The 13,516-nt window shown below is 39.5% G+C and overlaps 1 protein-coding gene across 1 annotated transcript; it reads left to right on the top strand.

Annotated features, from left to right (window-relative positions):
- Positions 1–1,458: 1,458 nt before the first annotated feature.
- Positions 1,459–13,516, top strand: bmp5 (bone morphogenetic protein 5). Its single transcript, XM_085369970.1, has 7 exons — positions 1,459–1,951; positions 4,322–4,514; positions 8,451–8,599; positions 8,961–9,158; positions 12,922–12,998; positions 13,124–13,234; positions 13,367–13,516. The coding sequence occupies exons 1-7, from the start codon at positions 1,459–1,461 to the stop codon at positions 13,514–13,516; spliced, it is 1,371 nt and encodes a 456-aa protein (XP_085226096.1).

The following is a 13,516-nucleotide window of genomic DNA, read 5'->3' as shown; positions in this document are numbered from 1 at the left end:
GAACTTTACGCGTTTATTTCTGCTCTCCTATCACATCACTGATCTCATCTTTCACATGGAATCGTGGGTGTGGTTTGCACTTGGGAGTTTCCACTCAAAGTGAAGCATCAAAAGGGGATTAAGTACGGTGATGGGTTTGGAAGAAAAAAGAGGAGAGAGATCATCGCATGGCTCGTCGAATTAGGACACTGCTTTAGGAAACTTGGATGAGCGCAGCTTCAGCTAAAACGCTCTGTGGCTGGCAGGGAAACTTCAGAAATGACTAAATGTTCGGTTTTTACGCTAGATGGCGCTATGTGGCAACATCTTAGTATGCGTATGAATTTTTCTAAGAAGACTTCCTTTCCACCCTGTTTGGACAGTAGCCACTCATCACACGTGAATCCCTCTCTGTTTATATGTTTAATTATCCCAGCATGGCGGCTTTCGCTTGTGTTTATTTAATGTCCCATGAGGGTGAAGCTTTCTGCAATAAACTTAAATACTCATGTTTAATTCTTGCTGTTGAGTGAAATGATGTAATTTTAAATTAAAGCATATAACCACGTGCGGTATGTGGTTTACAGCAGGCCTTTATCTCCTCCCGTCCTGAATTATGGCTTTACTATATTCTCCTTGTTTGTTAGTGTATTTAATATTTCCATACCTGTGAATCCTCCATGCATGATAAAAACATGACCCTCGTTGTTTTGCGGTGGATGCAGCTGAAACCCTCTTTTATGAAGCCTTCAATAACTTGAGGTGATTAAAAGGCTCTGTCATTATTCTTTCACTCGTTAGGAAGGCCTCTCGGATTTCAAGTGTCTCCTTTTACACTCCTGAGTCGCCACATTCATCATGGGACCTGGCTGAAGTTTTATTGCGGCCGCTAGAGGAGGATGCAAAAACAAAAGCTGAGGAGTGTGGGGTGGACTCAAAGGGCAACTAGCCCCAATACACATTCTCAGTGGGGAGGAAAAAAAGTGAGAGAGAGGGGGGGAAAGAAAAATGCGCGCCGGGGCATGAGTCGAGTGCTTCTCTCTGCTTAATTTTGACACAGTTCAACACATTTCATCCACTTGGAAACTCCAGGTTATCCCCCGACGTTATGGGCGTACCTACACGTTTTTTCATCACAAAGGAGTAAGGTGAGGGACGGGGTCACACAGCTCCATAAATACTTGGTGTGGCTGAGACTTCGGATGGACCCTGGAGGCGTAAATACTGCTGCTGGAGGAAGCTCGCACACAGGAGAGGAGCGGCGATTTTTCTGCAAGCTGATACCTCATTTGTAGAAGGGCAGACTGCTAAAAGCCTCCTCAGTTACCACCGTGAAAGTTGTGGTGCCTCTGGCTAATATGGAAAGTCTATGATTCCGTGTTGGCACAACTATAGCATAAATTGTTACGCTTTTTTCTCTCCCTTCACTGAGTGCGATGTAGTTCATCTTCACATCTCAAAGTGAGCTGATTTGTCAAGATGACAGCGCTTACACCTTTGAACCGTGCCGTACTTGGACTTGCGTGGAGCTGTTTGAGTTTCCTGTCGTGCGTGCATTGCGTTTTAAGTGACAATCATGTGCACTCCAGTTTTATTTACAGGAGGTTGCGCAATCACGAGCGCAGGGAGATACAGAGAGAGATCCTCTCCATCCTGGGCTTGCCTCACCGTCCCAGGCCCTTCTCTCCCGGGAAGCAGGCGTCCTCCGCGCCGCTGTTCATGCTAGACCTGTACAACGCCATGGCCGTGGATGAGGAGGAGGGCGTGCAGGAGAGCGCAGGGAAGAGCTTTAGTGCCAAGGCTCAAGGGCACTCTAGGAAAAGTTACTACAACCCCCAGCATGCCGGCTACTCCCGTGTGGCACAGCCTTACCGAGCGGCCCCTCTCGTAGGCCACAGCCCCGCACTCACCACAGCGCAAGACACCAACTTTCTCAATGACGCCGACATGGTTATGAGTTTTGTCAATTTGGGTAAGTGTCATTAAAACGGGATCAATATCCACACGTGCTATAAATCAATATATGCATCGGGATTATGTGCAGGTGATTCTTGGTTATCACGGACACTGAAAGAAATTGACTTATTCATCTTTCACTAGATTTCTATTTCCTCGACAGAGATAAGTGAGGGATTTTAAACTTTTTATTTCTCTTATTATAGATGACATTAAGGCAAATCTTAAAACACCAACATAAGCTGAACGAGCCTGCTTTTTGGGATGAAAAATATTACCACTTATTTCTGGAAAATAACCGGACACACGTACAATATTTTTTTTAGAGAAACCTGTGCAAGCTCTCATACGAAACTTGCCGAGGAGCAAATTCAAGATTTATAATTTTTGAAAAGACATTTGTGCATCTAAATGTAAAAAAATAAAGTTCGTCGTCAGACATCAGTCATTTTCAGAGTACCGAGGGGTTGCTACAGACTCCTGTTAAATATTTTGTATTTAACACAATCGAGCTGAACGTTTTGACCCATCAATTTGTGCTGCTTTCTATTTTTTTCTGAAGTCGCTTTTATGTATAATGATTGTGTTTGTTCGGTAGCTGCGACCCTTAACCCAGCAGTTCACAGCGACTTATCAGATGACTGTCTGACCTTGAGAAAATTGGCCTAAATTATTTCCTGTTGTTAAAAGAGGGTGATACTGACTGATACTCATATCTGAGGTTCTGTCACTAAGAGAAACCACAAGCCCCTTTCATAATATTTGTGCTATTTGTACCATTTATTATTCCATCATGACATTAAAAATATTCGCAATATTAATCAAAATATTACACAGTCCTGCAGAACTGAATATTTAAAAACAAATCCCTGTAACATATCATCTACAAAGTTTCACTATTTTATTCTTTAAGGATTGTATTTTCCAAAATACAAAGCGAATTTGTGGAGACTTGCTTGTAACATTATTCCCTCACCTTGGTCTCAGCCCATCTGTTTCCACTTACCGCTACACCAGGGCATGTACACTGTCAGGCTTGAAGGCTCTGCTCTCATTCTGGAGACTGTCAGTGGAGTGTTCAATGGGGCTCTGTCTTTATTACAGTACACTCACATATAGCTACTGACCTCAACTGTTTTAAAATGTCTATGTGGCATTTTATGCGGTTTAATATGCTTACGCTAGTATCAATAAGAAGCCAGCTATTCAAACATCCAAACACACAAGACAGCATAAAAAGGGGGGCTTTTATTAATAAAACATCAGTCATTTGATAATTTCATTACAGCCCAGTTAGAACCAGCTGAATAAAACTGATATCTTACATTTTTATTTAATATTTTGCTATTTCAAAGGTAAATGCTCTGTGTTCTCAGTGACACTTCTGTTTCAGATTACCACCCGTGGCTAATATAATGGAACGCGCTCAGTGGGTAAAAGTCAGAGCTGACCTCTGACCTGTTTGTGCTAAGTAACGGCAGGCGTTCCCTCTCGATAAAATATCAGGGAAATGCACTGCATGATATCACCGTGGATGCCAGAACATCCGCTGACCTCAGCCACATGCCTTTACTCTGCTACCAGGTGGAGGTGAGAGATGGCCGAGGTCACTTTGTCAGCATGTCCCTAATGTAGGTACACTGGAGCTCTTTGATGCTGAAATTGAGGACATATATATATATATATATATATATATATATATATATATATATATATATATATAAAATCAGATGCTTCCCCTTAGGAAAAAAAAATAGAAGCTGTGCATATCCTCCACTTGTCTCCACATAGGTATAAAACAAATCCACCGATTAAAAAAAAAAAAAGACGAGCCTTAAAAAGTAATCTTATATTATCTGTTATATTAGAAATATTTTACTTTCAAGCTTAAGGGTTAGCTACTTTTTATGAAGCCTAGTAGAGGTCAGAATGAGGTCAGAAAAGAGGTCAGAGTAGACACTCATGTGATGCTGAAGAATCCTGTCTGCTCTTTTTCTTACTTGAGGAGCAGACGAAAGTGTCTTTAATTGAAATCAGCCTGTTTTTCTTAACTGACAGCCCATTCATCATGGCCAGAGAATGCAGTTAGGCACACAGTAGAGGGCCTGTCTGGGAACTGCTACCTGTATTGAGTTGACTGATTTAATGAACTGGAAAGTGCTTTTGTTGGTAGTCAAAATGTTTGGATTGGACCTTGAATGTGAAAGAAGATGTGATAAATTACACTTTTTTCCTGCGCATTGATGCTGGCATATTTTCTCCTTTAAACAGCTTAAGAAGCAGTTCAGGAGGTGAACTCATACATTTATATATATATATTTTTTTTTTTCATCAACTTTTCTTCCCGGTAGAAATCAACTTTGTCATAAAGTATTTTCTTTTCCAGTGGAGAAAGATAAAGATTTTTCTCACCAACGAAGACACTACAAGGAGTTCCGTTTTGATCTGACTCAAATACCGGACGGGGAGGCAGTGACTGCAGCTGAGTTTAGGATCTATAAGGACCGTAGTCATGGCCGCTACGACAATATTACCCTGAAGGTGACCATATATCAAGTCATCAAAGAGTATCAAAACAAGTAAGTGCCAGACCAACCACAACTATGTATTAAATGTTCATATTAAATGTGATTGTACCTCTGTAGTCCTGAACTGTTTAACTGGGTAATCTCTAAATAATTTCTGATATTTTTATTACATAACGATAGCTTAAAGTGTCCAGCAATGTGTAACTAAAATGCTTTACCTCAACCAGTTGGTGTTTGCTGCTTTAGTAAACTCATGAAAGTGTTCTTTTTACTAATGCTGCTACTTGCATTTAACTAAAAATGTCCCAGCACTTCTTGGATTACAGTTTAAAGGACTTACTGCTTCATTTTATGGGCATAAAATTATTGTAGATAAACAAGGGGGAAAATGAGTCATAAAGTGAGTCAGTCTTTTAAAAAAAAAGAACAAAGACAAAGGACCTATGTTAAGTTTGTTCTCAGTTATTTAAAGGTTTAGTGAAATGTAAAACAGGCTGGAAGCTTCTTCCTTGTAGTGAAAAAGCAGAATGAAGTAGCCGCTACTGCAAAAAGTGAGAACTATTTAAAACTATTTGCATCTCGATTTGTATCTTATTTCATAATGGCCATTGTCTGTCGGGGGTTGAAACTTTCCACTTGCAAAGCACATCCTCCCATCTCAAACTCTGCTCTCCTTCATTCGCACCATGTCTGCCTTACAAATATAGTTCACGGATAAAGAGAACTCCATTAGCAAGTTGGCCACTTATGAAGCTTGGAAGGTCCGTCAGTTATCACTCGTCTTGTGTTGCCTGCCAAGCTGGCTGTGTCCCAGATGAAACCACGAGGGCCCGTATCGGGAGGGGGTTGGAGGCTCCCTAGGGTGCTCCCGTGGTCACTGTTATGCCCGCCACCTGCCTGTCTTAACAATATTCCGGAAGTTTAAAGCAAGACATAGCTGAATACACAAGGGTGCACTTAAAAGTGGGCCCACATTTGCTTGCCAAAAATGTGTGTGGGTGATTGAAGGGAAGATATGGCCCTCCGGGGCTTTGAAAAGGTCCAAGTCAATGGACTCTACCATCTTAAAGGGGAAGAATGCTCAGTTCATGTTTTCACACATGCTTTCATGGAGAATAGTGTATTTGAATTAGTGCTCACAAACAGGTACGAGTCTTTCACAGTGACTGAAATCTTAGAGAACAGTTTTCTGGATTTTTCTGTCATCATAAAAGCTTAAATGCAGTTACAGTATGAGTAGGGTTCATTTGTAAAGCCATACAGATTCTTTTGTGTTTGCCTCCAGCACGTTAGGCAGAATGCTGCTTATAGACACAGACGAGTTTCAGCCTGTGCCCTTAATGTTGTTTTATATACTACACAAGTTGCTGGAGGTCTGACCCCCTTTTAAACCATATCCTCTTCACCTTGTACGTTGGAAGCGGGTGAAGTTGTGCCACAAACCTCTACTAAGTTTCTACAAAATGCTGATTATATAAATACTCATGATTGCCAGTGGTTCTCATTTGGCCCATTCAACAAAATCAGTTTAGCACAGATTGAACAGGTTGTGGTCTCTGTAGCAAATTTAAAACCATTTTGTTAGGGTATTTTAGGGGTTTAAGAGACTGACAATATAAAGCTTAGAAAATCAAATCCCACTAAAAAAAATGTTTCCTGTCCACATGTTCTGCCATTTACTTAAAATAATAAAAGTTCAGTAAAAGCAATGGCCAGTGATAGAGATAATATGTTAAATAGTGCATGAGAATAACACTGTATATAAGATGCTGGTATTGGGGAAGTCTGTGGAGTCTGTAACCAGAATACACTTTATGTATGTATTTGAGGACTAATAAGTTCTTTGAACTTTAAGCTGTTTTTTAAAATTTATAACAGCACAACTTATTTTGCTATTTTAAACTTGCAGGGTTTATGTTTACTTGCTAGTGTCTTCACTGAGTTAATGAAACACAGAAACAAAAGCAACTATGTGAAAATGCTCTACTTCGTATCCATACAGGTTGTCAAATGTATACTTAAAGTCAGAGTACTTGTAGTTTCAGACAACTGCACACCTATCTCAGAGTCACACCTGCTCTGGTACTGAACTTTACTGCTGAACATGAATTCCTAATGGAAAATATTGACTTGTGAACATAGTTTGTTAAACACAGAGCAGTCTGAACAGTTACCACTCAGCTTTGGTGTTCAGTCACATTCTCTAGTGACCCCAGATTAAAATGTAGGATAAACATTTGCACTCTTGGATACAGCTACAAACCTATACCTACTCAGGCTAAATTATCACAGGAAATAAGCTAAAAGCTACAAAAGTCAAAAAGGAAGTTTAGAAGTATGTCATGCATAAAGATTATGCTTGATTTTTATTACACCTGCAATAAAGACATAAATGGTTCCTGAAGGACTGACGGAAAATCTTGGTTGTCTCTGACCAGCATCAGGCAACCACAAAAACGTAACAGGCTCTGCTTTATCTGATCTGCAACTTGAAAGGAATCCAATGCAAATTAGGAAGTAGGGCTTTTTTTTTTTTCAACTTTGAGTTGATTGAGGCCTTATGTCAAGCTTATGTTAAAAAACAGCAAAAGAAAAACAGCTGATATGCATGATTCATAGCTCCTGAAAGTTCTGAAGTACTGGCAAACCCTGTGCCCTACGACTCTGCTATTTATTAAAGGTTTTTCCAACAAAAGCACCGCTTTCTTTTCAGGTCCAGCACACAGTAACGAGTTTAACACTCTTACAGACCAAAGTTTTTATTCATTATCAGGAAAAGCATAAAAACATAACAAATCAGACAAACAAGAGAAAGAAAAAAAACAACCCAAAAGAAATCACACAAATTAAAGTCATTATATATCTTTGCAAGTACACATATGGGGGGAAAAAGAATGAAAATGTTTGATTTCCAAAGGAGGGAGGGAAGCGTTGCCACAGAGTTTGGAATAAAGTACTCAGTCATGATAAGATTCAGTCTACATGTTCTAGAAAATAATGCCAAGTACATGTGCACTCACCAGCCACTTTATTTTCTCAGACATTTTGGTCCATATTGATATGATTACACGGGTGATGCAGATTTGTCAGCTGAACATCTATGATGCCAATCTTTCATTCCATCGCATCCCAGAGGTGCCCTGTTGGATTAAGATCTGGTGTCTCTGAAGGCAATTTGAGTACAGTGAACTCATTGTCATGTTCAAGAAACGAGTTTTAAACAGTCTGAGCTCTGTGACATGGTCCTTTATCCTGTTGAAAGCAGCTATCAGAAGATTCAATTCAATTAGGTTCAATTCAATTTAATTCAGGTTTAGTGCCAAATCACATCGACAGTCACCTCAGGGTGCTTTATGCCAGGGTAAATATCCTACAGCAAAATCAGACAATCTCCTATAAGCAAGCACTTTGTGAGAGTGGGAATAAAAAAACTCCTTTTTCATAGGAAGAAACTGAAGAAAGTGTCATGACCAGTTGGAGGGTAAGGGGAAAGGGAGTATAGACAGAAAGCTGGATACATTGAGGTCATAAAGGGATGGTCAGCAACAATATTCAGGTAGGCTGCAGATACTAGGTGGGATGGATCCATTATTTCATGTTGTTTAGGCCAAATTCTGACCTTAACTTGTATTTTCACAATTTTCTGTTGTCCAATTTTTGTGCACGCAGACAAGTTCTTTTGGTTAGCTTGGTTTTAAGAAATGGTTATTTGAGTTGCGTTTGCGTTTATGGCCATTCTTCTCTGATCTCAGTCGCTTTTCTTCCCCATTCTGAATCGGTTTGAATTTCAGCAGGTTGTCTTTACCATGATTGAATTCTCTCAGTTGCTGCCACGTGAATGTCTGATTAGACAGTTGTGTTAACAAGCAGCTGAATGGATGTGCCTAACAAAGTAGCCAGTGATATATGCACCAGCTGTTTTTGCTCATTTTAACTGTAGCTTATTTAGTGCAGATGTTCATGACATTGTTTTCATTGACTTTTTAGAGATGCAGAGACGTTCTTACTTGACTCCAAAAAGGTCCAGGCATCTGATGGAGGCTGGCTAGTGTTTGACATAACAGCTACCAGTAACCACTGGGTGATGAATCCACAGCAGAACCTGGGCCTGCAACTCTGTGTGGAAACTGTAGATGGCAAGTGGAGTTCAGTTTTTCTTTCCATTACTTTTTTTTCTCTTGTAATCGCTTTAGATTTATTTTAAACTCCTAGACTTTTAAAAGGTCAACTTCACCTTTCAAGACAATCCACAATGTCTGCATTTGATTTTACGAAAATGTTTTATGTGACATCAGGTCAAATGTCTGGCAGTGTTTGGATTATGATTATTTATCACCAATTCCCACCAATTAATTGCCATAAATCAAAAAAATTAAGATGAGCTGACCTGGTTTTTGTATTTGTACTTACTCTGAAAGCAGTCATAAATTTCTAAAACTACCCATTGAGATTAAATGTTGTTTTAAAAGTTTTATTTACCTTTTTATTTTTTTAAAGGACGAAGTATAAACATGAAATCTGCTGGAATCATCGGGAGGAACGGGCCCCAGTCCAAACAGCCGTTCCTGGTTGCTTTCTTCAAGGCCAGCGGGGTGTTGCTTCGCTCAGTCAGAGCTGCTGGTGGGAAAAAAAAGAACCACAATCGCAATAAATTGAATAATCAACAACAATCCTCAAAGGCACCAAAAACTGGAGGTAAGTGGGCTTAAAATTCAATTCAATTCAATTTTATTTATATAGCGCCAAATCACAACAAAATTCGCCTCAAGGCGCTTCATAGATACAGAGAAAAGCCCAACAATCATATGACCCCCTATGAGCAAGCACTTTGGCGACAGTGGGAAGGAAAAACTCCCTTTTAACAGGAAGAAACCTCCGGCAGAACCAGGCTCAGGGAGGGGCGGCCATCTGCTGCGACCGGTTGGGGTGAGAGAAGGAAGACAGGATAAAAGACATGCTGTGGAAGAGAGACAGAGGTTAATAACAGATATGATTCAATGCAGAGAGGTCTGTTAATACATAGTGAGTGAGAAAGGTGACTGGAAAGGAAAAACTCAATGCATCATGGGAATCCCCCGGCAGCCTATGTCTATTGCAGCATAACTAAGGGAGGATTCAGGGTCACCTGGTCCAGCCCTAACTATATGCTTTAGCAAAAAGGAAAGTTTTAAGCCTAATCTTAAAAGTAGAGATAGTGTCTGTCTCCCGAATCCAATCTGGAAGCTGGTTCCACAGAAGAGGGGCCTGAAAACTGAAGGCTCTCCCTCCCATTCTACTTTTAAATACTCTAGGAACAACAAGTAGGCCTGCAGAGCGAGAGCGAAGTGCTCTAATAGGGTGATATGGTACTACAAGGTCATTAAGATAAGATGGGGCCTGATTATTTAAGACCTTGTATGTGAGGAGCAGGATTTTGAATTCAATTCTGGATTTAACAGGAAGCCAATGAAGGGAAGCCAAAACAGGAGAAATATGCTCTCTCTTTCTAGTCCCTGTCAGGACTCTTGCTGCAGCATTTTGGATTAGCTGAAGGCTTTTCAGTGAGTTTTTTGGACATCCTGATAATAATGAGTTACAGTCGTCCAGCCTGGAAGTAATAAATGCATGAACTAGTTTTTCAGCGTCACTCTGAGACAGGATATTTCTAATTTTAGAGATGTTGCACAAATGGAAGAACGCAGTCTTACATATTTGTTTAATATGTGCATTGAAGGACATGTCTTGGTCAAAAATGACTCCAAGGTTCCTCACAGCGTTACTGGAGGCCAAGGTAATGCCATCCAGAGTAAGAATCTGGTTAGATACCATATTTCTAAGATTTTCAGGGCCGAGTACAATAACCTCAGTTTTATCTGAATTAAGAAGCAGAAAGTTAGCGGCCATCCAGGTCTTTATGTCTTTAAGACATTCCTGCAGTTTAACTAATTGGTACACCAATTAGTATGTTATCTGGCTTCATGGACAGATAGAGCTGGGTGTCATCTCCATAGCAGTGAAAATTTATGCTATGTCTTCTAATGATGCTGCCTAGGGGAAGCATGTATAATGTAAACAGAATTGGTCCGAGCACTGAACCCTGTGGAACTCCATAATTAACCTCAGTGTGTGAAGAGGACTCTCCATTTACATGAACAAACTGGAGTCTATTAGATAGATATGATACAAACCACTGCAGCACAGTACCTGTAATACCTACAGCATGTTCTAATCGCTCTAATAGGATATTATGGTCGACAGTATCGAACGCTGCACTGAGGTCTAGCAGGACAAGCACAGAGATGAGTCCACTGTCAGAGGCCATAAGAAGATCATTTGTAACCTTCACTAAAGCTGTTTCTGTGCTGTGCTGAGCTCTGAAACCTGACTGAAACTCTTCAAATAAACCATTCCTCTGCAGATGATCTGTTAGTTGTTTGACAACTACTCTTTCAAGGATTTTTGATATGAAAGGAAGGTTGGAGATTGGCCTATAATTAGCTAAGACTGCTGGGTCTAGAGATGGCTTTTTGAGTAAAGGTTTAACTACAGCCAGCTTGAAGGCCTGTGGTACATAGCCGATTATTAGAGATAGGTTGATCATATTTAAGATCGAAGAATTAATTAATTGCAGGACTTCTTTGAGCAGTTTTGTAGGAATGGGGTCTAAAAGACACGTTGATGGTTTGGAGGAAGTAATTATTGAAGTTAACTTAGAAAGATCAATTAGAGAAAAAGAGTCTAACTTAACATCAATGGTACTAAGAGTAGCTGTAGATAATATTACATCTGTGGGATGATTATTGGTAATTTTTTCTCTAAAAATTTTACTTGTGAAGAAGTTCATGAAGTCATTACTAGTTAACGTTAAAGGGATTGTTGGCTCAAAAGAGCTCTGACTTTTTGTCAGCCTGGCTACAGAGCTGAAGAGAAACCTGGGGTTGTTTTTATTTTCTTCAATCAGTGATGAATAGTAAGATGTTCTGGCTTTGCGGGGGGCTTTCTTATAAAGCAGCAAACTATTTCTCCAGGCTAAATGATGATCCTCTAAATTTGTGACACGCCATTTCCTCTCCAGATTATGAGTCATCTGCTTTAGGGTACGTGTTTGAGAATTATACCACAGAGTCAGGTACTTCTGATTAGAGACCTTAGTTTTCACTGGAGCGAGCTACAGTATCCAGAGTCATACGTAGTGAGGAGGTGAAATTATTAACAAGATAATCGACCTCTGTTGGGGTAGCGTTCAGATAGCTGCTCTGCTCTGTGTTGGTACAGGGCATTGAAGATGATAACAGTGGGTGGATTATATTCTTAAACTTAGTTACAGCGCTTTCAGAAAGACATCTACTTTGATAAAGTCTACTCTCCACCACTGTGTAATCAATTATTGTAAATGTAAATGTTATCAGGAAATGATCAGACAGGAGGGTTTTCAGAAAATACTGTTAAATGTTCAGTTTCTATGCCATATGTTAAAACAAGATCTAGAGTGTGATTAAAGTGGTGGGTGGGTTCTTTTACATTTTGAGAGAAACCAATTCAGTCTAATAACAGATTAAATGCCATGTTGAGGCTGTCATTTTTAGCATCTACATGGATGTTAAAATCACCCACAATAATTATTTTATCTGAGCTCAGAACTAAATTAGATATAAAGTCTGAGAAATCAGACAGAAACTCTGTGTAAGGCCCAGGTGGACGATAGATGATAACAAGTAAGACTGGTTTCTGAGTTTCACAGCTGGGGTGGACAATGTTAAGCATCAGGCTTTCAAATGAATTAAAAGTCTGTCTTGGTCTTTCATTAATTAATAGGCTGGTGTGAAAAATTGCTGCCACACCGCCCCCTCGGCCTGTGCTTCGAGGTTTCTGGTAGTTAGAATGACTCGGGGGTGTTGATTCATTTAAACTAACAGAATCATCCTGCTGCAACCAGGTTTCTGTAAGGCAGAGTAAATCAGTTTGTTGATCAATTATTAAGTCATGTACTAACAGAGACTTGGAGGAGAGAGACCTAATATTTAATAATCCACATTTCACTGTTTTACTCTTTGGTTCAGATGTGGATACTGTATTGTTCTTTCTTTGTAATTGTTTATGTTTAAGTTGTTTGTTGCTGGTTTTTAGTTTGTTATTTGTCTTTTTGGGAGCTGACACAGTCTCAATCATAGTTCTGCTGTTCTTTGTTCTTCTTCTCAAAGTATTTTCTTGATTTCTTACTTTGGAAACAAATTTGTTTATAAGTGGCTACACATGATATTTGTCATTTTGATAAATAATCCAGCACATTGATTAATGCTTATTATCCACCAATTACCATTATAAATGAAAGGAATTTTACTTCAACTTTAAATGTTGGGTGTATTAATAATTCTCTGAAACATCCGTTAACTCCAAAAGCAATACATTCATAATAGCATGTTGTAGTAAGTTAAAAAAAATAATTTCTTGTCATAAAAAAAGTACTATTATTTTTCAGATTATAACACCAGTGAACAGAAGCAAGCCTGTAAGAAGCACGAGCTTTATGTCAGCTTTCGGGACTTGGGTTGGCAGGTAAAACACAAATATTCGACATCTCTTACAATGAAAAAATTGTTAGGTAATCACACAAAAATGACTCATTTAGTCAAATTATGAGATAATCAATCAGGTATACTAAATGTCTTCTTTTTCTAAAGGATTGGATCATTGCACCGGAGGGCTATGCTGCTTTTTACTGTGATGGCGAGTGCTCGTTTCCACTCAACGCACACATGAATGCAACAAATCATGCTATTGTGCAAACTCTGGTAAGCATTCTTTAGAGTGTATCCCGCATGCGTGTTGCAGTAAAGTCTGGCTATAAGCTAATAACGTTCTTACCATTTGTAACTCTCTGCTGTTGCACCTCTTTAAACTCTACTTTATGCTCTCATTTATAGGTCCACTTAATGTTTCCTGACAATGTGCCAAAACCATGCTGCGCCCCAACCAAGCTCAATGCAATATCAGTACTTTACTTTGATGACAGCTCAAATGTTATCCTGAAGAAATATAGAAATATGGTAGTTAGGTCTTGTGGGTGCCATTAA

The sequence above is a fragment of the Diplotaxodon limnothrissa genome, linkage group LG13 (assembly GCF_057381915.1).
Source record: "Diplotaxodon limnothrissa isolate DT_005_m linkage group LG13, D_limnothrissa_male_GT1.1, whole genome shotgun sequence".
NCBI classification, from domain to species: domain Eukaryota; kingdom Metazoa; phylum Chordata; class Actinopteri; order Cichliformes; family Cichlidae; genus Diplotaxodon; species Diplotaxodon limnothrissa.
Note: the sequence above shows the minus strand (reverse complement) of the source record. Positions and strands in the feature narration are given on the sequence as shown.